This window comes from Schistocerca americana, chromosome 2 (assembly GCF_021461395.2).
Source record: "Schistocerca americana isolate TAMUIC-IGC-003095 chromosome 2, iqSchAmer2.1, whole genome shotgun sequence".
Classification (NCBI taxonomy): domain Eukaryota; kingdom Metazoa; phylum Arthropoda; class Insecta; order Orthoptera; family Acrididae; genus Schistocerca; species Schistocerca americana.
In genome coordinates, this window is record NC_060120.1 from 568,702,984 (window position 1) to 568,729,801 (window position 26,818).

General features: G+C 40.3%; 2 protein-coding genes across 3 annotated transcripts in view; one reads left to right on the top strand and one right to left on the bottom strand.

The window, feature by feature from the left end:
- The window catches only part of LOC124588738 (glyoxylate reductase/hydroxypyruvate reductase-like), a 93,846-nt gene that overhangs the window by 26,244 nt on the left and 40,784 nt on the right, over nt 1-26,818 (top strand). The window contains exons 2-3 of the mRNA XM_047131492.1: nt 15,197-15,327; nt 24,083-24,272. Of these exons, the coding sequence (XP_046987448.1) occupies nt 15,197-15,327; nt 24,083-24,272 (321 nt within the window). The remainder of the gene's footprint in view (nt 1-15,196; nt 15,328-24,082; nt 24,273-26,818) is intronic.
- LOC124588807 (ragulator complex protein LAMTOR3) overlaps nt 12,509-26,818 on the bottom strand; it is a 107,680-nt gene continuing 93,370 nt past the window's right edge. For both annotated transcript variants that reach the window (XR_006975802.1, XM_047131498.1), the window contains one exon: nt 12,509-14,072. The gene's annotated coding sequence lies outside the window, so the exon portion shown is untranslated. The remainder of the gene's footprint in view (nt 14,073-26,818) is intronic.

The following is a 26,818-nucleotide window of genomic DNA, read 5'->3' on the forward strand; positions in this document are numbered from 1 at the left end:
TGATGGTGGCTGCTCCATAATGATGTGGGCTGTGTTACATGGAATGGTCCAACTGAACCAATCATTAACTGGAAATGGTTATGTTCAGCTACTTGGAAGCTAATTGCAGCCATTCATGGACTTCACGTTCTCAAGCAACCATGGAATTTTTATGAATGACAGTGCATCATGTCACTGGGCCACAATTGTTCATGATTTGTTGGAAGAACTTTATGTGCATTTCTAGTGAATGATTTTGACACCCATCACACCTTTATGGGACATAATTAGGAGGGCAATTCGTCCATAAAATCCTGCACTGGCAACACTTAAGTACTTGTGGACAGCTATAGTGGCAGCATGGCTCAGTATTTCTACAGGGGACTTCCAATGACCTGTTGAGTCCATGAGCCGGCCGAAGTGGCCGTGCGGTTAAAGGCGCTGCAGTCTGGAACCGCAAGACCGCTACGGTCGCAGGTTCGAATCCTGCCTCGGGCATGGATGTTTGTGATGTCCTTAGGTTAGTTAGGTTTAACTAGTTCTAAGTTCTAGGGGACTAATGACCTCAGCAGTTGAGTCCCATAGTGCTCAGAGCCATTTTTTTGTTGAGTCCATGCCATATTGAGTTGCTGTCCTATGCTGGGTAAGAGGAGGTGTGACAAGATATTAGGAGGTATTCCATGACTTTTGTCATCTCAGTGTATGTCAGCTTGTGCATCATTACACTGAGCAGGTACTAAAAGTGCACTGTAGACACATATAGGAGAAAATGATGAGCAGGTAATAATGTCTTTAATATTTATAAATCACATACACTGATCAGTCAGAACATTATGACCATGGACCTACTATCAATATAAACCCATCCCGGCAATAGCAGTGTCACCTGTGGAGGAATGACTGCTAGTCAGACACACACAGCTGCATGTGTATCCCTGATGCACTGTCCATGTGTAGAATGGGGAAGGCGTGCGATCTATTCGAGTTTGACTGAGGGCAGATTGTGATGGCCTGGAGGTTTGGCACGAGCATTTCGGAAACTCCATGACTTGTCAGGTGTTCGAGGAGTGCTATGGTGTGTGTCTTTGACAAGTGGCAAGGGAAAATATGTCCAGATGTTGTGGGGTTGGATGGCTACCCCTTATTACAGATGTCATAGGCTGGGCAGTATGGTAAAACAGGACAGGTGGTGAAATGTGGCAGAACTATAATCAGACTTTACTGCTGGGCAGAGTAGAAGCGTGTCTGAATACACAGTGTGCCAAACACCCCTAACAATGGGCTTCTGCAGCTGACCCATGCTTGTTCGAATGTTAACACCACGACATTGGCAACTATGACTGAAATGGGCAAGTGACCATAAGCACTGGACACTAGTGCAGTGGCAGAACGTTACATAGTCTGATGAATCCTGGTACCTTCTTCATCATGCCAATGGCAGGGTGCAAATCTGTCGTCTTCCAGGGGAACAGCTCCATGACACCTGTACTGTGCAATGGAGACAATCTGACGATGCCTCCCATGTGTTCTGGGTAATATTCATGTGTGCATCCTTGGGTCGAGTGCAGCTAGTGCAAGACATCATGACAGCCAAGGAGTATTGTACACTGGTTGCAAACCGTGTACACCCCTTCATGACGATAATGTTTCTTGACAGCAGTTGCGTTTTTCAGCAAGATAAATCATCGCATCACAAGGCCAGGAGTGTGATGGAGTGGTTTGAGGAACACAGTGGCGAGTTTCAGTTGATGTGTGGACCTTTCAACTCGCCAGATCTGAACCCGACCGAAGATCTAGGATATTTAAACATGGTGTCAGAGACCATTGCCCCCGTTCCCCAGAATTTATGAGAATTTGGTGACTTGTGTGTGCAGATGTGGTGCCAACTCCCTCCAGCAATGTACCAAAGCCTCATTGCTTCCATGACATGATATGCTGCTGTTATCTGTCCCAGAGGTGGACATACTGGCTATTAGATAGGTGGTCATAATATACTGGGTGATCAGTGTATAGGCCTTTAAAGAAAATGTTTTGCCCCTATTGACACGACACCCTGCAGGCACCCCTGCCTGTATCTGTCCAATTGCAAGTTTTTCCCAATGGCCCCCCGAGAGCAACTCGTTGAGTATTACAATCAAGTGAACAGGTACTTCATGTGGTTCTTCAGAGGTATTTTTGTTCAAAAATGACAATCTGAACTCGCATTATGGTTAAAGTTGTAGGGGAATGAGGTGGTGGTGTGTTTGAATTCCTGCCTAGTATCCTAAGTTATATTTTCTGTGGTTTCTCGAAAGCCACTTAGGCTAAATACCAGGATAGTTCCCCAAAACAAAAACTGAAAAAAATGGAAGAAAACTTAAAGATTTTTGTAATTCCTTGACAAGCCTTGATGTGTATTTCATCTCTAATTAACTCGACAATGCACTAAGTCCCGCTCTTCCTTATTTTTACCCTTGAGTAATGACATGCACAATTCTTCCAGGGCCCTTGGACAGTTTTAAGTTTGTAATCAATTAATTTTGTTTCTGTACATACTGCTCCTCATAATCATTTGTACACTGTAAACATTCCCTAGCTTTACATTATGTTGTAATTTTATACTGAGAAATATACAGAAAGTGTGAAAAGTGATCTAGACGTTTCACCTTTGGATTTTTTCCAGTACTCGAATTCCCGTGGTACACTGCAACAACATCGTCAATTACGATTGCAGTGGGCGTGAGCTCTTAGAGATTAACCATAGATCAATGGAAAATTAGTCACCTGATTGTATGAATCACTCTTCTTGTTTCACCTTATCGATGGTAATCTAAAGATACCCCATCATCCAGGAAAACAGCTGCTCAAAATGCACTGTGCCACATACACAGGCTGGGGAGAGGGGATGGAGTGGGCATTATTATGCTATGACTGACATTCACGTGGGCTTCCGTGAGGCCTGTGATAGTAATCGAAGGCACTGTGACTGTTGAGGACAACATGAACATTATTGTGGACCACATGCATCCCTTTGTGCTTCAGTGTCTTCCCCGATGGCAATGGCATCTTGGACAATGGATAACTGCCTGTGTCACAAATCCAAACTCGTGCCATAGTGGCTTGAGGCCACCAAATTTGCCTGATCTTAAGCTGTTGGAACACATCTGGGATGTTAGTTTGCTTTAGATTTGATTTAATCACGAGACAAAACAACAGTGGTCTTACCCCCCTGTTGTGCACACCAAAATTAAGTCCATTGTGGTTGTTCTAGTAAGGCCAGCCCTTGAAGAGTAATAGGAGTCTCTTTACCAGCTCTTTGTTACACAAAATTTCTTCAGGAATTATTGACCCAAATATTTTGTATCTTTTGTTTGAGGCATATGTTGATACTGTCTGTGAAATATGTTGGGAATAAAGTTAGTAGCAAAGAAGTAATAAATTAAAATGTCATGTGTGATGTTGCAGTTTTTCGTGTATCTCAGTGTTTATGATGTCTTATCTCCTGAACTATGTATTGTACAATGATATAGTTTTGCATATATATATTTAGTATATGTGTATACACTCTGCAAAATGTGTCATAGAATTAGTAGTTAAGAAGTAATAAATTAAAAATGCCATGCCTGATGTGACAGTTTTACTGCATGAACTTAAAAAGTATAGTAAGTGATTAGCTTTTTTCCTTTCATCATTTTGTGATGGGATGTTAGTGAGAAAAAAATGTGTAAAGGTTTGAAATTAAGTGTAAAGTTTGTTGCAAGTGACTAAGTGTTCTCATTTTCAAATACTGCATGAATAAAGTTAGGGTATTTGCACTTCAAGGGCTACACTACTTCTCCAGTCTCAGCTCAGCCTGTTTGAATTGTGGAAAATCTCAGTCTGGATGGGCAGACAATGATTTGAATCTCTGTCCTCCTGACAGTAAGTCCAGTGTCTTACCACTGCAACAACTCTCTTGGTTTCTGTCAGAAACTGCTAAAATCAAAGAGTCATAATTATGTCTAACTTCTTTTTGAAAGTTTCAGTGTCTGTGGAATGTGGGACATTGAATATAAATTGTCTTAACAAGTGAATTAAAGAAATAAAGAAGCACTTTGGTGAGCTTTGTGAAAAAGAGAGGATAACAGAGCCTGTAAGTGGACTTACAGTAACTCTTTTAATCCAGTGACTGACAGTATTTATTTGCAGCTAAATATCTAGTTTTAAGGAATGATGTAGATGCATATGTAGCAATACAACCTATTTCAAGGCTGTTGCCTTTGATAAAAATCTTAAAAATGAAGAATATAAATTTTACAATGACATTTTCTCATCACAAGTCTCTTCTGTTTCTTGCACATCTAATATTGTTAATACCTTTATTTAAGTGCAAATATAAAAAAAGCATAACAATCAAAACTCCAGATTGGAATATCAATGTAAGGAAAAGATAGATTGCTGCTTACTGTAATGATGAGACATTAGGTTGTAGAGAGCACAATTAAAAGACACTTACAAGTTAGTGTCCAGCCACAGCCGTCATCGGAAAAAGGAAAAGAACGAGAAAAAAACACACACACACACATACATTTATTCACACAAGCAAGCACACCTCAGATACACATGACAGCCATCTCCAGCAGCTCGGGCCAGACATATTCACAGCCATCTTGATGTATCTAACACAAACTGAGCATTCTCTTTCCAAGCTATTATTATATTTAAAAAATTATTTACATTCTTAAATGTGTCAGGCATTTTTATCTGCTTTGGCAATACTATCAATAGGAGAAGGGTGGCACAAATGATCAGATGCTTGTATGACTGATGAGGGAGTGGACAGATACGTTGAAAAATCTTCACTGTCAGAATTTGATGCAAGATGCCGTACAGCTCTCAATAAAATGCTTGGAAAATTCCAACTGAGTGCAGGAACTAAGAATGTTCAGCCCCCTAGGTAACTGTCCCATAGAGATCATGCACATTACATTCATCATTTACAGCTGTGTAGAAGCATTCGCTCTTCACATATTCAATCCGTGAATGGAAGAGAAAGTGATTTGCTGAGTAAAGATGAAGATGTAGGTATATAAATTTATGTAAAAAATGAAAGAGCATGAAATATTGATTTTTCTGTAATAAAGAACCATTTTGCACATACAACAACAACTATCATAATTATAATGGAACAATGTGTATTTTTAAAGCTACATTTTTGTTTGTATTCTGTGGGTAAAATGTAATACAAAGTGAACATTTGATGAGATGGACTTGGGAAACCTCCCAAAACAACCCTCAAATTAGCCATTAAAATGACTCTTATCATCCTAGAACTGACAAAATATGGTCCTTTTCATCACAGTTTTACTCATTATTGCACAGGCATGTCAAGCGAACTGTAGAATTTGTAGCTCTATGGCTGCAAAGTGTTGCAACTATCAGAATTTGAGAAGCTCTCAAATCCTGAAGTGAACGTCTTTTCAACATTGAAATTTTGTGTTTTACCCCTCCCAACCCTGCCCCCACGCTCATTTGCCACAGAAAATCATATTTTTTCAATTGTACTGATGGATGCACTTGCAGTATAGCATTTCCCCATTCTGCAGAGACAACTACAGTCATTCTTTTGTGGAAAACTGAATGTAGTGTCAGAATCTGTGTCAGGTTTTCTTTGTCCACAGATAAATGGTAGACTACTATTGTGATTAAGTTGTACGTTGATGGGGAGGCGATGTCATTTTGGGAATCGGGGTATACTGTGACCAAAACATTATGACCACTGACCACCGTGAGACTGAATGTTGCCGCCACATGCTGCAGTAAGGAAAGTATAAAAGTGGAGCAGAGGCAGAGGGAATCATCTAGTGACAATATAGGCTGCAAATGGGGAAATCTCCAGACAAAAGTGAGTGGGACAAAAGTTGGATTGTTATGGCCTGGTCCCTGGGAACAAGGATCTCCATCTATGGAAATTGGTGGAAAGATTGTGAAACCCTGAGTAGGCAACAAGGTGTTAGTTGTGCACATCTCATTAAAGAACATGGAGGTCAGAGACTCGCCCACACTGTAAAGCAGGGTAGGTAGCTATATGACAGAGTGCATTTCTGATGCAGGTACAAGTGTTTCAGAGCACATTGTTCAGCCCACATTATTGAACAAGGAGCAGATGACTCCTTTGTGTTTGCATGTTGAGCCAGGATATCAGCAGTTACAATATGAGTGGGCACAGGATCATTGTGTCCGCAGCTCGTGGTCTAGTGGCTAGCATTGCTACCTCTGGATCATGGGGTCCCGGGTTCGATTCCTCACCAGATTAGGGATTTTCTCTGCCAGGGGACTGGGTGTTTGTGTTGTCCTCATCATTCCATCATCATTCATGAAAAGTTGCGAGATTGGACTGTGTTCAGATTTGGAATGTGTACAGGCACGATGACCATGCAGTTGAGCGCCCCACAAACCAATCATTATCATCTTCAGGATCATTGAGATTGGCTTGTAGATCAAATGAAGAGTATCACACAATCAGATAAATCATGTTTCTTGTTATGTCACGTCAATGGTCGTGTCCAAATATACCATCACCAAGGTGAATAGCTGTTTGAAACATGCTCTGTGCCATAGATGCAGGTCAGCTGAGGGCAGCTTTATTCTATGGGGTACAGTCACCTGGGCATCCATGGGACCTGTGGCAGTATTTGAAAATTTTTGCAGGCCACCTACATCCCTTCATGCTTGACGTCTTCCCTGCCAGCAGTGGCATCTTTCAGTAGTATAACTGTCTGCTTCACAATGTCAGACGCAATGTGGGATGCTGTGCTCTGCCACAGCGGACTTGGTCGGCTGTGCATTGTCTGTGTGGCGTTTATGTTCACTACATCTCTCCTGTACCATCCTGATTTCTGACCTATATACATTTTCTCGCACTGGCAAGGGAGGCTGTAAACTCCTGATTTCCAGAGTCCTAAGTCGTCCTTTACTGATCCTAATAATGTTTTTGTTTTGGATGGGGGGGGGGGGGGGCGAAACACACACTTGACATTATATTTTCTGAGTATTCTGCTGATCTTTGCCAATGTGTTCCCAGCATATGGTATGATCGCTGTTGTAACTGGTTTGTCTTCGTCCTTGGAAGGCTGTGGCCTCAGCTTCTTCGGTCTTAGGGCGTGTTTTATCTGCCAGTTGTTGTAACCGTTCATGCGGAACACAGGCTGCAAGTGCTGCAATTCAGCCACTAGGCTGTCACAGTCGGAGATTTTGCGTGCTCTGTGCTTCAGTGTGCTTAGAAAACCCTCTCGCTGTGAAGGAGCATGACAGCTGTAGGCATGCAGGTACAAATCTGTATGTGTTGACTTACGGTAGACGCTGTGTCCTAGTGTGCCATCTGATCTTCGCTTGATGAGCACATCCAGAAATCCATTGTGAACTTGATATTCTGGTGCAGCGAGTTCAGATGCTGCAGAAAGTCTTGGATGTGGTGTCATCCATGCGGCCAGATTACGAATGGATTGTCTACATATAGAATAAAGCAAGAGGGCTTATAGGCTGCCAACTTGAGAGCTGCTTCTTCGAAAACCTCCATAAACATACTGGCCACTACTGGTGATAGCGGACAGCCCAACCATCGCTACTCCATCTTAGGACTCCGGAAACCGAGAGTTTACAGCATCCCTTGCCAGTACAGGAAAATGTATATAGGCCAGACCATCTGGACAGTACAGGAGAGATGTAGTGAACATAAACGCCACACAGACAACGCACAGCCGACCAAGTCCGCCGTGGCAGAGCACTGCATCTCACATGGACATGACATGAACTACAATGGCACAAAGGTGTTACAGCAATTGAACACCTTCTGGGATTGTCTCCTCAGAGAGGCAGTGGAGATCTGGCTGCATGATGAACTAATAAATAAATACAGCGGTTTCCAGTTAAGCAAAGCCTGGGATCCAGCTTGGAGTATGATTAAAACACAACAGCAGTCTACACGGAAATCCGCTCCTGTCAGGACACCTGAAGAAGAAGAAGAAGAAGCAATGTAACCAAGATGGCAGAGTTCTGCAAGCAGCTGTAGACGCGGAAGGACTGCGGCCATGATCTGTCGCGGGGCACCGCGCTTCCCCCACCATCAGCCGCAGACCACTCAGAAGCACCAAGATGAAGGCTGCGGGAGAGGGGTGGAGACTATATAAAGTCGGCATCCATCAGAGATCAAGCAGACACCAAGAATGCCTGAAGATGGAAAGAAGTCTGCTTGCCGAAATATCGTGCCTTTCGGACGACGCTACCCTGCTGAATACCTGAGAAATTTTCAAGATTTCAGTATGCCGGGAAAGCCTCAGAATATACTATCATATTAATCTTTTCTATATCCTATGTGTGAGGATGAGCATTATCTGAGGACATTGTGGCTGATGTATCTTTGATTTTGGGAGGTAATTTGTCTATGATCACAGAGTGGGAGGAGGTGGGGGGGGGGGATGCTCCTCTAACCAAAATAAACCCCGTGTGCATGCCACACACACTCTACTATCCTAGTAGCCACTTCTTGTTTGTAGTGTGTGCCTGACGTATAATTCTCCGTCCAAAAGCAGAGGCTGAGGAACGTGCATCTGATACCATTGCAGAATCATCTGAGCCTCTAGTTTACACCTTCCACTCTGCTCCAAACCAGAGGAATGCAATGGACCCTGGCCTGGGTATGATGGCACAAATACTGAGCTTAGCCTGCACCATGTGTGTGATGCTAGTTGCCTTGACCAAATCAGCCATCTGCTGAAATGAACTGAGGGTGGCCTCAGAACCCAAGCTGCAGGCATCATTTGTGCCAACAGGGGCCACTATTTGCAGTTGCACACAGTCCACTTGATAGTTGTTGGCAGGGCTTCCTTCACATTTTGGACAAGACCCACTGGCAGACACATTGAGTGCACATTGGCTTTCTTTCCTGCCCTGCTGCTATTTCCCTGAGGGTCTTCATTAAGCACCTAACATTGTAACTCTCAATGACTAGCATATCCACCTTCTGCACTTGTCTGGACTGGGCAGGAAAATCGGCCACTGGCCCAACAAGAGAGGCATTGCACATCGGTTCGAAAGTATTATCGACACTTGGTAGCACCTCGTACCTGCTGCTAAAATGTAAGGAGCCAACCATGTGCCACATTCTCTCTTTCACCTTTCACCCAGTGATGTGCAAACCCATCACTGACTGCTACTCACTCTCGATTGAATATGAAGGAGCAGGCATTGCATATTAGAAGACACAGTGACAACCAGATCATCGGGGGATTTCAATGGCATAAAAAGTGGAACAGTCTCATTACTGGCATCCAAATGTCACCGAAGCTTTGAGCAGTAGCCAGAAGCCTGTTGACCATAACCAATGCAGCTTCCAGATGTTCATGGACAGCAGCCAATTCTCCAACAGAAACAGTCCCTATCCATGTGTACTGTATAAAAAACTGAATAAGATCTTGAAAAATACAAACAAAGCAGTCAGGAGTAATGAGAAATTACAAACAGACCAATGCAAAAGAGAAAATTACCTGACAGTGACAGTGGCATTGCTGTGATTGGCATGTACACAAAATATAAATGAGGATAATAAGTGAAAACAGAAATAAATTTCTCTATTGAAAATGGATGTATCAACGGTTAGTATTTACTAGAAACTTTCTTTTTTACATAAAAGTTACTGCAGGAAATAAGTATGCAAACTCTAAAGCACTCATCTGAACTATACACTGTGTACTAACAAAAGATTTAAACAGATTCACATGACGTACCACTTCTGGCGGCAGGAAGCTACCCAAATGTTGCCTCATGCACTAAAATTTATGCAAGAAGTTTAAGAGTGAATTAGTAAAAACTAAGCTGGTCAGAAGTAAGTTAGGATGCCACCAAACTAAATGATGTATACAAACTGTACAGCCGGCAATGAGCTGCTCCTGCAGCTGCTGGTATCTGCTCTGCTAGTAGACTGGAGCTCTACTGGAACTGCGTGAACTGTATCACCTGTGACTAACTCTTCCTGCATCCACACAAAATGTGTACACCCTAATCCATCCTACACCCCATTTTGTTGCCCTTCATGGCAAGTCATCATGGGCTTGCATTTCAGGAAGACAGTGCCCACCTACACATAGCAAGAGTCTCTACTGTTTGTCAAACCCTGCCTTGGGTAGCAAGGTCTCCGGATCTCTCCCCAACTGAGGACGTTTGGAACATTGTGGGCAGTGCCCTCGAACTAGCTCAGAATTTTGACAATGTAATGTGCCAGTTGGACAGAATTTGGCATGGTATCCCACAGGAGGACATCCAACAACTCTGTCAGTCAATAACAAGCTGTGTAATGGCTTGTATAAGGGTCAGAGATGGGCCAATGCATTATTGTCTTGCTCAGTTTGTGAAGCTCTTTCTCTTGAATAAACTGTTCAGTTTTTCTGAAAGTGTAAGCATTTGTTTGTGTGTCCATGCACATCACATCTACTGATTATTGTCTATGTGCACATTGGCTTTCTTTCTTGCCTTGCTGATATTTCCCTGAGGGTCTTCATTAGGCACCTAACATTGTAACTCTCAATGACTAGCATATCCACCTTCTGTGATTGTCTTAGCCCTGATTTACCAGTATGTGTTATTTTTACAGATTTCCAACTTAATCTGTGCAAATTTAACATCACTTACTGTTTGAAGTTCGTCCAGACTTAGACATGTCTTTGGTGCCATAAAACATTTTATATGGTAGTTAATATCAACTCTTTCACTCAAAATATCAACTTATGTACAGTCATTACTTGCAATAGTTATGTTATCATCATTATTAATTACATGAAGTACATTAGCATTTTTGGCAGTCACTACAACACTTTGTTCACCTTGTCAGTCGTAATTCACTTGCTCGCCGCTGATTCGATGATAACTAACAATTCACATATATTTGATTTGACCTCAGCAAATTGAAAACTGTTTTCTGTTAAGTTATTACATAGACCACCTTTTACTTCTCAGAATGATTCTGTAACTTGTTTACCCAATACATTATGCATCTGTGTTATTACGTATTTTGTCAATTTTATTACCTGGTGTGAATATAATAGAGGGAAACATTCCACGTGGGAAAAATATATCTAAAAAGAAAGATGATGAAACTTACCAAACAAAAGCGCTGGCAGGTCGATAGACACACAAACAAACACAAACATACACACAAAATTCTAGCTTTCGCAACCAATGGTTGCCTCGTCAGGAAAGAGGGAAGGAGAAGGAAAGACAAAAGGATATGGGTTTTAAGGGAGAGGGTAAGGAGTCATTCCAATCCCGGGAGCGGAAAGACTTACCTTAGGGGGAAAAAAGGACAGGTATACACTCGCGCACACACACACATATCCATCCACACATACACAGACACAAGCAGACATTTGTAAAGGCAAAGAGTTTGGGCATTTTTTGGGCAGAGATGTCAGTCGTGGCGGATGTACAGAGGCAACTGTACATCCGCCACGACTGACATCTCTGCCCAAAAAATGCCCAAACTCTTTGCCTTTACAAATGTCTGCTTGTGTCTGTGTATGTGTGGATGGATATGTGTGTGTGTGCGCGAGTGTATACCTGTCCTTTTTTCCCCCTAAGGTAAGTCTTTCCGCTCCCGGGATTGGAATGACTCCTTACCCTCTCCCTTAAAACCCATATCCTTTTGTCTTTCCTTCTCCTTCCCTCTTTCCTGACGAGGCAACCATTGGTTGCGAAAGCTAGAATTTTGTGTGTATGTTTGTGTTTGTTTGTGTGTCTATCGACCTGCCAGCGCTTTTGTTTGGTAAGTTTCATCATCTTTCTTTTTAGATATATTTATTACCTGGTGTACTACACAAATCATCTTGTAACTTTTTGTTCAATTCTGATACTTTATTTTGCACTTCCTCAATTTTATTATCTAGATAGTCTGTCCATTTTATCATCTCCACAACAATATGTCCATTTTCTTTTCAATTAAACCACTGTTGTCTTTTTCCACTGTTCTTAGTCCCAGTTTGCTATCCATTTTTTAGATTTTTAAGTTTACTAGTGGATAGAAATCATAAAAACATGCTGTGTTTTTTCACCACTCATAAATAAAATAAAAGTTCGTAACTGTCTCTTTCAAGGTCTGACCGCCAAGTTTGGTCTGAAAGTAGTGCCACTTTCTTTGGTTCCAAATCCATGTCCAGTTTTTACATTCAATTACATCTTCATGAAACTTTCATCAATACCATCACAATTTTAATTTTCATATTTCCACCCAAAGGTACTGCAAAATTTCAGATAAGGTTTTAGTGTCAAGCTGTTAAACTTACTAGGGGTATCCTGACTAAAAGCCCCCATTCAGTAATTTATGAAAGAAATATAATAATTAATGTAAATTGTCTTTGAAAACTGTAGGTGATGTAATTGGAACAAATTGCCAATGAACGTTACCAAGAGACAAGAACATTGAATAGTAAAATAAAATAAAATAAATTTTGAAATACGTACCTTTGGTTGCCAAATAATGAGGCCCAGCGTTTGTATTGGCTATTTAATAAACCAAACACTATTTACAATAGACCCTCCATTTATTGTATCCAGTAATACCACGTAAAAATAAAACTGTATACACTCTTTGTTTTTTAATACTTTTAAACTGCAACTACTCCACTGAGGAGTTCAAAACTAGCTTTTACATATCTCCAACTTCAGCCAAACCAATACTTATTACACACTTACTTGGTGGGCATCACTGCCATGCCATAAATAAGTTACAATGATTACTAATTTGCAAAGTTAAGTATCTCCAGAAACCATGACAACACCACTACTCAACAGGGTTGGTACGGTGCTTCTGACTGAAGGTGACTCGGTCACAACCAGCAAACAAAACCCTGTGAATGGGAGTAACTCAATGTGCGAATTGAACCTCAGGAAGTGAAGTGCCTATACCCATGGAGATGCGTGCATGACAATGACTCAGCACGTGGGTGCGTAAAAGTAGCACATGACAACTCTTAGCAGGACCAATACCTGCTGCACTCTAATTCCACAGGAGCACTGGCTTGTTCTGCTTACTGCAGCTCACAAGTAAACACTGATGTCAGCAGTCAGCCCACAAAACGGGACACATATGCCCTCCATGGCAAGTTCCTGAACTATTCCGCTGTACTCATGCCAGTTCATTTGCCTCCATTAGGATGTCCACTGGCAGAGATACTTAACAAAGCATTGTCAAAATGTATCCAAAATGAAACTTTTAATTATAAGTTGTGAATCTTCAAAAGTCCAAGCACAGAGTTAGCTGTACAAAATGTAGTAACATGTTTTACATAAACAGAATTTCAGTAAATATATGTTCTCAGTACAAAAAATAATGAAATATTTTACACAAACAACCACACCAGATGTATTTTTGATACTAACATTCTCACTAAATCTTGAACAAATACTGAACAAGTTATTACAGATAGATTTTTCACGAACAGACTATACATAGTTTTCAGTGAAGTTAAAGCTATCATGGTATCTCCCAAAATGTTCTACAAAAGCAATATTTTATAGAATAACAACAACTTGACACAAATCACTGTGTTGTTTAAGGCTAATTACATTTGGCAACTGGTAGAAGATTCAAATTATGAATAAGTGAAGTTAACAGTTATTACACAACATTCTCTACAAGCAACTTCTGTATCTCGTTGTACATTAAAAATAAGAATTGGGTTGTAAACTAGTCTGATATCTTACAAAGTATGACAGCTTTGTGGTTTCGTTTATTGTATAAGAAAATTTTTAGTTAGGACTACCCTGTGGCATCTGCATAATAAAGCAGTAGAGCCAAGGAATGGCTATTGGTTCCTCGCAGGGACTGTTTAATGTTCATACAACAGACAACAAACTAGATTTCCTATAGCCATTCAATTACTACAGTATGCTAATTATGTTTATATGTATATACAGTTCTGTTGTCTCCATTGAAGAAAGTAGTCCTTATCCATGACTAGGACACTGAGAAATTCTTTCACTGTGTTACAATATTTTAACTTTATAGACACTTGGGTGCTTGCTTGAGTGTGAATCTCTTTGCCCCATCTGACCCCTGCAAGGTAGCTGCCAACTCTTTCAGTTTTCTGAAACAGAATAACAACTTTATTGATCACTTGAGGATCACTCACTCTTGACTTCATGCAAGTAACTCTTTTAAAACCTCAACTTCACCCCACACGGCTCACGACTCCTTTTCTATCTTTGTGAATGCCCATGGCTGACTGCCCATTTCATATTCTCCATGCCACTCAAGAAATTAGTTTACATTCAGGCATTTCTGCCAAACACCTCCAGGAGCTACATGCAAGAATTTCAATTGGCAATTTCCTGCTTGCACTGCTAGAGCTCTTTTGCCAAGAGTTGCTTTCAGCCAGGGTTTTTCAAGTTTATTTATAAGAAATAGTGGAAAGACACAAACTCTTGAAAACAGCGTAGTCGGCTCAGACCACCACCCACTTAGCAGGATTAAGGGAAGACTGGCCAGAAAGAAGCTTCTTTCCCCTGGACATAGGTCCATGCATACACAATAGCCAGCAGGACAAGCACAAAGGTGTGATCAGAAAATTATACGTATTGTCATGATATAAGTATAAAAGTGTTGAACAAAATTTCAATATTTATTTTCATTGATTGCTACAGTTATCTCTCTCTCCTCATTTTGCATAGTTTTACCATAATTATTTCAGCTGCCGGTAGTTTCTTTACCTTCTAGTTTTTTTTCAAAATAGAAAGAAACATTCCACATGGGAAAAATATATTAAAAACAAAGATGCCATGACTTACCAAACGGGAAAGTGCTGGTAGATAGACACAATAAAAAACATACAAACACACACACAAAATTTCAAGCTTTCGCAACCAACGGTTGCTTTGTCAGGAAAGAGGGAAGGAGAGGGAAAGACGAAAGGATTTGGGTTTTAGGGGAGGGGTGTGTGTGTGTGTGTGTGTGTGTGTGTGTGTGTGTGTGTGTGTGTGTGTGTGTGTGTGTGTGTAGTCTTTCCGCTCCCGGGATTGGAATGACTCCTTACCCTCTCTCTTAAAATATATATATAATCAATTTCCATCCCATTTGCTCCATTTGTGTTCCAGATTCCTTCTCTTCCCTTCTGCTCTTCTTGTAGTTCAGTCACACATAGTGTCTCGACATTTTCTGTGTTTGTTTTCTTTTATTACAGCTACTGCTATTTTTTTTTTTTTTCCATTTCAGATGTGATACCATTTTCTGCCCTGGCGTGCGAAACCCTAGTAGAGAACAACTACTGAGTAAAATAGAAGGCGTAGATGCTTTGTTTTGGTTTTCCAAAGTGAAAATTGACAAGGAACTCCTTGATAAAGCAGGTAATTACCAAAGTTAATCTTTATGTCCATTTTAAGTTTCTGCTGATGTTAAATGGATAAATATGATAATATATGAATGATTAAAAATAGCTGCATTAGCCTGCTTCTACATGAAGCAAATACTTACATGAATGATAATTCATATGACATTATTCTATACATTTGACATCCTTTTTTGGTTTTAAATGGTTGAAAATAAATGTGGTGTTACGTACATAAAAGCTATTTTCCTCTTTACCCAATTCAGATACTGTATACTTACTTTATCATATGGGCTTGGGTGGTTGGAGGCAAAAGTTAATTATTTATGTAGTTACTGAGAGTATTATATAATGTAAACAGTTAGATACTGGAAGGGCAAATTTTTAACTTATTTTTAATATTTCATGTTTCTTAAGACAACAAAACTTTAAAAAATGTAACTAACAGATTAACGTGAATTATTGGTCTCTGATAGCATGTGTTCATAGAAAATACACCTAGAACATTGTTAATATTACCATTCAGATAAACAGTCTTCAGTTTAATTGTGTATTTGAAATTATTATACATTAATAAAGGCATATTAACTTAATGCTGTAATGCAGAACAAAACATGGAACTTCTTGAATTTGTAGCTTAATTTTGCTACTTAAAGGCATATTAGAGGGGTTATGATTCATTTTACTGACGAGATGATTCCATTATATACACCAATGGTCCAAAACATTATGACCACTTGCTTAATAATGTTTGTCCATCATTTGAGTGCAATACAGAAGAGTTTCTGCATTGCATGTGTTCAACAAGTCCTTGGTAATGTAATATAACAGACCAGGATTTGCCGATTGACAAAATGATGTACACAACTGATATACATCAATGGTATACAAGTATTTCATTTCATAAATATATATGTGATGTTACAAAAAGTAATAATCAGACTTCAAAGGAAAACAACTCAATTTTTTTAAATGGCAAAACTGTTCTTTCATACGGAAAAAAAACTTCAATTGACTGATCATCAGTATGAATTGGAACAGCATATTTTGTATAAAATGAGGAAGTGACCAATACCAGAAATGAGATACAACTCAGTCCATAGATAGCAAATAGGCCAAATGTTTTGTAATTACTGTTAACTTTTCCATTTTTAATTTTAATAGCACACAGCTGTCTTTATACTTAAAAAACATCCTTTGGGTGGCATGATATCTTTATTTTATATAAAACTGCAGTTTCATATGTTTGATAGCATAACATGATAAGCTGAGACCAGCTTAGAAATTTATATTAAACATAATAAACTGTGCAGCATTTGATCCATATTCTGTGAAAATTTCGTTCTAAAAGTAATTGTGTAATTAAAATGTTAACTAGAATTATTCTCACTGAATTATTTTAGAAAAACATTTTTTTTTAATTTTCATACTGAGAATGTATTTCTGCTGATATTATGTTTATGTCAAGATTGTCAATATATTTTAGCTAAACTCTGCATCTGGAGTCTCATATAGTTGTAAATGTTGTTATAAGTCTATTTTCTTAATCATGTTAATAATAATATATAGAACTGTAATTGTTGTATAATACAATTCGATGGATAAAAAATATACTCGACAAGTGGTGGCAGGAGGAAACACTTTTAAAAGTAAAGGAAAGGTGCAAGTTTTTGGAGCCAGTAGCTTTTTCTTCTGGCAGAAGGGTTGAAGGGGAAAGAAGAGGGATGAAGGAAAAGGACTGGTGAGCTTTAGAAAATGGGGAAAGTTATGGAAAAGTCCTCAAGAATCCCGGGTCAGAGGAGACTTACCAAATGGGATCAGAAGGAAAGATTGTTGTGGACTCCATCAAGATGAGATTTGAAAACCTGAAGCTATAAAGGTGAAAGATGGGGTAATAAGCAAGACATAGATTAATGACAAAACATTGTGCAAGAGTTAGTAAGAACAGAAAGCTAAGTGAATTATATGTGGCAGAGGTGAGACAGGTCAAAAAGTAAGAGACATAGAAAACTAAAAGGGGGTGAAGAAAGGAATATTTCCCAAGGAGAAATGATGATACTGAAGAAATTAACATAAATTAAGGGCAGGCAAGTGACAAGAACCTAGGAAATGTTGTAAGACCATTTCCCATCTGCATAGTTCTCAGAAACTGCTGTTAGGGGGAGAATCTAGATGGCAGTGTCAAGAAATAGACACTAAGTTCATGACTTTATGTTGTAGAGCATGTTCTGCAATGGTATATTGTGTGTTGCGAGTATGTACCTTCTGTCTATTCCCATTCATCCTAACTGAAAACTTGGTAGTAGTCATACCAATGTAGAAGGGTGAACGGTGTCTACGTAACTTCTGGTACATGATGTGTCATTTCACATGTGGCTATCCCTTTGATAGCATATATTTTGCCAGTTACAGGGCTGGTTTAGATGGTGGTATGAGGGTGCCTAGGGCAAGTCTTACTGTAGGGAATGGTCACAGGGGCAGGGGCCATAGGATAGAGAAATGGGAGCAGAAGGAGCATAGAGTCTGAACAGGATATTGCGGGAGATTGCGGTTTGGGAGTGGGGATGAAAAGCACTCTAAATGTGGTGGGGAAAAATGTGAGACAGAATGGACCTCATTTCAGGGCATGGTTTTAGAAAACCATAGCTTTATCAAAGTAGCTGATTAATACATTCGATACCAGGACAGTACTAAGTTTCAAGAGGCGTATTCCTAAGTTTTTTTTTTTTTTGAAGGATAAGCAGTACCATAACTGGATACAATGGTCTGTTATCAATGGAGAGACGTCTACAGACGTTAAAGTAACCTCTGGCATGCCACAGGGGAGTGTTATGGGACCATTGCTTTTCACTATATATATAAATGACCTAGTAGATAGTGTCAGAAGTCCCATGCGGCTTTTCGCGGATGATGCTGTAGTATACAGAGAAGTTGCAGCATTAGAAAATTGTAGCGAAATGCAGGAAGATCTGCAGCGGATAGGCACTTGGTGCAGGGAGTGGCAACTGACCCTTAACATAGACAAATGTAATGTATGGCGAATACATAGAAAGAAGGATCCTTTATTGTATGATTATATGATAGCAGAACAAACACTGGTAGCAGTTACTTCTGTAAAATATCTGGGAGTATGCGTGCGGAACGATTTGAAGTGGAATGATCGTATAAAATTAATTGTTGGTAAGGCAGGTACCAGGTTGAGATTCATTGGGAGAGTCCTTAGAAAATGTAGTCCATCAACAAAGGAGGTGGCTTACAAAACACTCGTTCGACCTATACTTGAGTATTGCTCATCAGTGTGGGATCCGTACCAGATCGGGTTGACGGAGGAGATAGAGAAGATCCAAAGAAGAGCGGCGCGTTTCGTCACAGGGTTATTTGGTAATCGTGATAGCATTACGGAGATGTTTAACAAACTCAAGTGGCAGACTCTGCAAGAGAGGCGCTCTGCATCGCGGTGTAGCTTGCTCGCCAGGTTTCGAGAGGGTGCGTTTCTGGATGAGGTATCGAATATATTGCTTCCCCCTACTTATACCTCCCGAGGAGATCACGAATGTAAAATTAGAGAGATTAGAGCACGCACGGAGGCTTTCAGACAGTCGTTCTTCCCGCGAACCATACGCGACTGGAACAGGAAAGGGAGGTAATGACAGTGGCACGTAAAGTGCCCTCCGCCACACACCGTTGGGTGGCTTGCAGAGTATAAATGTAGATGTAGATGTAGAAATCTGTCTTTGAACTTGGCTGGTGGGATAGTTATGTCCAGTGAAGGCCAAGTTGAGAGTGGTGGTGTATTGCTGTAAAGAGTCTGTATTTGAACAAATACATTTGTAAATATATTATCCCAAATAAATTTCACATAGTACTATTCCCAGTCCAATGTTGCTTTCCTTGATGATGAAAGTTAAAGATTATGATGAGATATTTGTACCATTCACTGCTATCATGTTCAACTTAAGACTTGCAAATTTTGAAAAGGAGTATGTGAAAAAGAGCAACATTAAATTTTTTTTTTGTTTTTCATGTTATCAACTGGTAGTAAATGAAAATGTTACAAGTTATAGCATCAGGGGCTCTATTATTGGAGGCACTTAAATTAACTTATTTTTAATGATAACTTACATATTGTAATATTAATTGTTAAAAATACCGTAATATGTGTCAGAGTGGCATGGTTTGAGTGAGTGATTCTCTACTGGAAATGGATGAGGATGCAGTAGAAGAAAGCAGCTTGTGGATACATACGCCCTTTATTGTTTATTATTTACATTCATTCAGTTTTTGTGCTATTAGCAGTGATTCCTGGCGAGTACAGCAGATACGCTGCTTTGTTGTTTCCCAGTGTGTTGACCTCTGTGCACTGGCCTTGCCAGTAGTAGCACACACTGAGTGCCGCTGCTGCTGCTGCTGCTGTGTCATCGGATGTCGCGAGTAACCAGGTTACTTCAGGCTCTGGGCTAGACAGGAATCTGTTGTTGGCACAGAGAAGATGGCAGGGCCATCAACTGCTCTGAACTCCATACGAGAAGTTGGACTGTTACAGCAGGATGCATCAGGCCCCAGTGGTGCGGGACTTGAAGTCTTCAGTTTGTGCCCCAGAACAAGCTAAGGCAACTGGATTCTAGCGACATATATCCGTGGAGGTGGCAAAGTACAAAGCTTCAAGTGCCTTGGTGGTCAGGCAGCAATCAGTGGGGGAGTCGACAAGCAAGGCAGGTCACCAGGAGTTGGTGTACATGTGCATCTCAATGTTTGTATGACATTTAATTAGTTACAGTGATCTGAACCTCACTTACAGATAACTTTTATATTTGGAGTACACTGCAATGTGTGAAATGATATAATTTACTTCATATATGTAAGCAGGAGTGTTACGATGGGTTTAAGGGGGTATGTGGTATCAGATGTCTATGCATGGGTCACACAATTTCAGCAACTTAATGGCCGGTGGTTTGTGGGAGCTGCTGCTCAACAGCTTCCCAAATGCATTACATTGGGTTCAGATCAGGCAAAATTGGTGGCCAAGACATCAATTTGATTTTGCTATCATGTTCTCAAATCACTGTACCACATTTCTGGCATTCTGACATGTATAGTTATGCTGCTGGACGATGTCATCACTGTCATGGAATATGTCAGGCATGGAGCGATGCAGGTGGTGTGCAATAATGTTCACATAGTCCATTGCTGTCATGGTGCCTTATAATACTATCACACGTCCTGTGGATATCTAGGTAAATGTTTCCCACAGCATACTACTGTCCTGCATGGAGAGCTGCATCAAACCAGTCTCAGGACTGAAGACCACATCAACATCATCAACTACTGTCCTCACTGGCCTGCATTGATGGTATGGTGCACGTTTTGAGCAACCATTTTCCTGTATGATGGAGTATATGGACAGATCATCAACCTGGTGTAACAAGAAACACAATTTGCCCCTCCAGTTGACATGTTTCCATTGATTCACACTCCAAGTTTGATGATCCTATATCCACAGAAACATACTTGATGATGTTTTTGGATCAACACAGAAACACTTAGAGGTTGTCTGCTTAGGACCCCATATTTAACAATACAGGGTTATTACAAATGATTGAAGCAATTTCACAGTTCTACAACATCTTTATTATTTGAGATATTTTCACAATGCTTTGCACACACATACAAAAACTCAAAAAGTTTTTTTAGGCATTCACAAATGTTCGATATGTGCGGGCTTGTAGCAATTGTAAACGGTAGGGCTTCTGCTTTACCCTTTTCATAAGATTTTCCAAACCATCGGCTGTGGTACGTTTAGCTCCCTGCTTGCTTTATTCGTCGACTTCCGCGGGTTACGCGTGAAACTTGCCCGCACGCGTTCAACCGTTTCTTTGCTCACTGCAGGCCGACCCATTGATTTCCCCTTACAGAGGCATCCAGAAGCTTTAAACTGCGCATACCATCGCCGAATGGAGTTAGCAGTTGGTGGATCTTTGTTGAACTTCGTCCTGAAGTGTCGTTGCACTGTTATGACTGACTGATGTGAGTGCATTTCAAGCACGACATACGCTTTCTCGGCTCCTGTCGCCATTTTGTCTCACTGCGCTCTCGAGCGCTCTGGCGGCAGAAACCTGAAGTGCGGCTTCAGCCGAACAAAACTTTATGAGTTTTTCTACCTATCTGTAGTGTGTCGTGACCATATGTCAATGAATGGAGCTACAGTGAATTTATGAAATCGCTTCAATCATTTGTAATAGCCCTGTACATGCTGAATAGTGTGCGTCGAACACTTGTATCTATATTAGCATAGTACTCTGTTGTCAGATCTGCCACAGATTGGTGCCTGTCCTACTTCACACAGCAGGCAAGCCTCCAATTCACACATACTGTGATGAGATATGGATGCCCAACACCTTGTTGCCTATTTGTGGTTTCAGCATTCTTCAACCACTTTTGATAGATGCTCACAACAGTAGCAAGCAAGTAGTTGATCAGCTTCACCATTTATGAGATGCTTGTTCCCAGGTGATAAGCCATAACATTCTGCCATTTGTTTTTGCAGACCATATTACCACTAGAATGGTTCCCCATTTGTCTCTGCTCCACTGACATACTTCACCTACTGTGTCACAAGTCTGCAGCATACCTAGACAGCATTCCGTCGTGCAGCAGGCAGTGCTCGCAATACACTGGTGTGCAAAATCAAAGCAACAAACTGCTATTTCCCCATCCTGTGTCTAATTAATAATATAATTGCATAAATTATCAACAGATGTCCATATGATTGTGTTCTGCTTGGAAGATGGCATTCTGGTCAATGAGCAACCATGCCAGTGATTATGTCAAGGCACCTATCAAATGGGGTAGTGTTTGCAGGTAGTCCCACATGCAGTCATTGTGTGCACAGTCACAGACAGTACAGTGTGGCACAGCGAAGACACCTACCAGACTCTGCAGTGGACAGCCATAGGAAGAATGGATGCAAGACAATCGCAAACTGATATGGCCTGATGGCTTAATGTGAATTGTTCTGTTGTTTCTCAGATATGGCGACAGTTTTTAGAGACTAAAACAGTATCCCGAAGACCAGGGCAGGGCCAACATGTGTGACATCAGAAAGAGAGGACCATTGTTTGGCTGTAATGGCATGATTGTACCACCTTACGACACATGGCAGCATCATCCACTGGACAGGTCATATTGAGGCAAACATTGCAAGGAAGGCTTCGGTAGAGTGACTTTTATTCTCGGAGACCTGCTGTACATGTACCTCTGACGCGTCTTCAAAGAAGAGAAAATCTTGAGTGAAGTCGTCAACATGCTACCTGGACGGTTGAACAGTATGCCAATATTGTTTTCACAGATGATTTGATCTGGAGAGTGATTCTCAACATATTCACATCTGGAGGGAATGTAGAACATGATTTTGGAATCAAAATTTTGTGGAAAGAGACCTTTTCACAGATGATTTGATCTGGAGAGTGATTCTCAACATATTCACATCTAGAGCGAATGTAGAACACGATTTTGGGACCAAAATTTTGTGGAAAGAGACCATTTCGAGAAGGATCCCTAATGGTGTAGGCATGGATTACATTGACCACTCGAATGCCCCATCATGAAATTGTATTGGTGAATCAGCAAGGTTTAACTGCTGTTAGGTATCGTGACGAGACTCTTAGGGACCTCATGTGCAGTTGTTGCAAGGTGCTGTGGGCCTAAACATCATGCTGATGGATGATAATACTCAATCTCATAGAGCACAGGTGGTTGGTGTTTTCTTGGAAATGCAAGATATTGCACACATGAGGTGACCTGCCCACTCTCTCAATTTGAATCCCATGGAGCATGTCTGAGATGCACTAGAAAGACAGGTTGCATCACGTCAGCGTCCACCAACCTCTCTCCAAGAGTCGCGAGCAGCTTTACAGGGAAAATGGGCATTATTGTCTCAACATGAGAGTGATGACATTGTTCCCAACATTCCCTATTGCTGCCAGAGGTGGTCACACCCCATACTGAGCACATTAACCTGTTGTTGGAATGTGTATGCAAATCCATTAAGTCAGAAAAAATGAAGGACTTTTCTCTACCATTATGCACATACCATTTCTTACAGTCTGTATTCTGTACTTTCTTCTACTTAACTATCACCTGTTTATACTGTTTTGTTGTAAGATAAATGCAAACTTGCAAAATTTCCATTTGTTGCTTTAATTTTTGACACCAATATATTTTGTCTCACGAGAGTGTGTCGGAACAAGTGCTGTAAATATCCTTTAGCTCTACAGAAGTCACCTAATCCATTTGTTTATTTACTCATTTTGCTAATGATTTAAAGAAAAATAAGGAGTTTCTTTAGTTGAATGAAAGAGCCAATAACAGCACTTTTTGACAGAGAAACAGAAATGAAGATGATCTGGAACTATAAGAATGGGCCATTGTTATGACTATTCTTGTAGATAATCTGGGATTTCTAAACAGTTAGAAAGAAAATTGTGTCAGTTTGTACTCTGTAACAATAGGCTGCTAGCATCATCAATACTAATGCCACTCAGTTTCTAATCTTTTGCAGTTAATAAATAGCATTTCATGATAAGTTCAGTGAATATATACACCACACTTCATTATAAATACCGTGTGCGTGAAATCACTGAAATGCACTGTATTTCTAGCACCGAGTCTTAACCCTCTGTTTGTTCTGTTTTTTTTTTTTTTGTTTTTTTTCCCCCTATTGTTTCTCTAGTTTTTGTAACTCACTGAAAAGTTGTCACAATTTTTTTGTGCCTCAGGTCCTAATCTGAAAGTTGTGGCAACAATGTCTGCTGGGTATGACCACATAGATGTGAAGGAAGTGAAGTCTCGTGGAATTAAAATAGGAATTACCCCAAAGGTCTTAGATGCTGCTGTAGCTGATGTCGCAATGGCGCTTGCTTTGGCAGTGGCAAGAAGAATGCCTGAAGGACGTCAAAAAATTGAGAGGTCAGACTAAATATTATTAACTGTAAGTTTTCTAAAATATCAGTTAATGTAGTTACTACAGTACTTCATGTTCCACATAGCCATAAGTTAACTAAATCACAGTGATGTAAAATGTATGAAGTAATTACAGTAAATGTGTACATTAAATTTTAACAATTTATTCCATACAGAAAATTGTTCCATTTTAAAGTTAAACAGGAATGACAGTGACATTTATCTTACATGCATAGAGCCATATAGGTATTTATACACACACTCAGAAAATGCAGAATTTTGGTATCTGTTTAGAATGTGATACACAATAATTCCCACACATTGTTATTTATCATACCTGTAAGAAATAAAAAAAGATTCTGTTTTAGATGTATTTTTATTTAATTAGATTATTAATACTAGATTTGATGCTGACAGGAAGAGCATCTGTTCTGTATGCTGGAATAAAGAACTCCATTTTGGATTAAAGTAAAACATTTTACTTCTCTATGCAAATCATACTTATTTCTAGTATAATGATTGTGATAGTTTCTAAAAAATATTCAGACACCATCGTCAGACAGGTTGAAGTAAAACTTGTCTGAAAATGCTACATTTTATCACTCATCATGCTTGTAACAGCTATCACATCCTCATCGAAGTCTTACAATTTTTGTGCTTTCTGGATAATGGAAGCCAACACAATGGCATACCTGCCACCTGTCTAGCCCCCAGTAGATGGCACTGGGTATTTTGTTCAGACAGGTTCAGAGAAACTGCAGTGTTCCAATGGTAAACCGATACTGTGGATGAACATGATGCACCTTGACAGCCTTGTGGACAAGACGGTGGTCATACCAAGCAGTACTCACAAACTCAGTCGAACTCCAGCTTGTGATTTTTTTTTTTTTTTTGCACCTATAATCATACAGCACCATATTTCATCCTGTCCTCATACCATTTCTGCTTGTGCTCCTCTGACTCCAGCCAAAACTGTAGACACAATGCAATTCAGAGATACAGGGTTGTGCATGAAAAAGTGATCTTGAGTACTAGAAGGCTCATTGTCACCCACCAATTGTCATCTATTGTTTTCAAGCTGTTGCTTGCATTAACTTATTTGTTGTTTCTTTATTATGTAATTAGTACATGTTTATCTATTTGTTGTTGTACCTCCTCATGTTGTGCAACAATTTGTGTGTAACTGGCGAGCAGTCTGTACTCCAGGCCAATTTTTCGTGCAACATCCTGTATAATTAATATTTAGATATAGTAAATCCATACATATTATAAAAATGTGTGTATGTGAGTATGTTCCACATCTGCTCCTAAACCACTGGACTGATTTCAATGAAACTTGGTACACATATTATTTAGTATCAGAAAAGAAATACACTCATGTTCAGAGAAACAGAACACCTTGAATGACTAATGATAGGATGTTCATATTCACAGGACATGTGCACTAGCATGTTCTGCAGAAATTTTTAGCATTTGAACCATGTCAGCCCATGGGTTCCATGTCAACATTGATACTGTGGTGCAATGCCAGCTACCAGTAAAATGTGCTTACAGCTCCCATTGTTGCTATAAACTGAAGATATAACACTGATACTGTGGTGCAGTGCCACCTACCAGTAAAATGTGCTTGCAGCTCCCATTGTAGCTATAAACTGAAGATATTGGATCAGTGTGACTTGAGCAGATGTACAGGATGCCTCACATTATGTATGTGCAAACTGTACCATCAAGTCATTGAGTTTGAAAGAGGCCACATTATTGTCATGAGAGAATGTGATGCATCCATGCGGGAAACTGGTGCTCTTTGGGACAAAGTGTTTCGGCAGTGCAATTGGTGTATCCAGTATGGTTCACAGAAGGCAATAGAATATGACGAGATGGGTCAGGTCGCACCACTCAGACCACCACCCTGAGAAGATTGACATCTCATCCAAATGACAGTGCAGGATGGATCTGCACCCTCCTCAGCTCTGGTGCAACAGTGGAACTGTCTAACACATTGTACACTATCAGGGTTGACTGTCCATCACCATTTATTATGGCATGGGTTATATGCAGATTGTCCACTTCTCTGCCTACCTTTGATGAATGTGCAGAAACATGTTAGACACAATGGTGTATGGAATGACATCACTGTGGACAGAAATGGCATCAGATAATAACCAGGTTCTGTTTCCTTGAAAATGATGGCTGCATTTTGGTTCACAACAGGCAGGAGGAGCAGCATCACAGTAGCTGCATTCGCACAAGACACACAGGGCAACTCAAGGTCTTATGGTGTGGGTGCTATTGGGTACAACAACAAATCACAATTGGTGTGTGTCCATGGCAATGTGACAAGCGTGACCTAAGTGAATGACATCCTGCTACCCGTAGCCATACCCTTTCTGCACATCACTCCAAATGACATTTTTCAGCAAGACAATGCGCAACTACATGTTGCATGAACACTTGCCTTCTTGGTGTCACAGTATTTCAGCCTTTTGCCCTGGCCCACCAGATCACCAGGCTTACTGTCAATTGAAACAGTGCAGGATAGGGTGAAACGATGG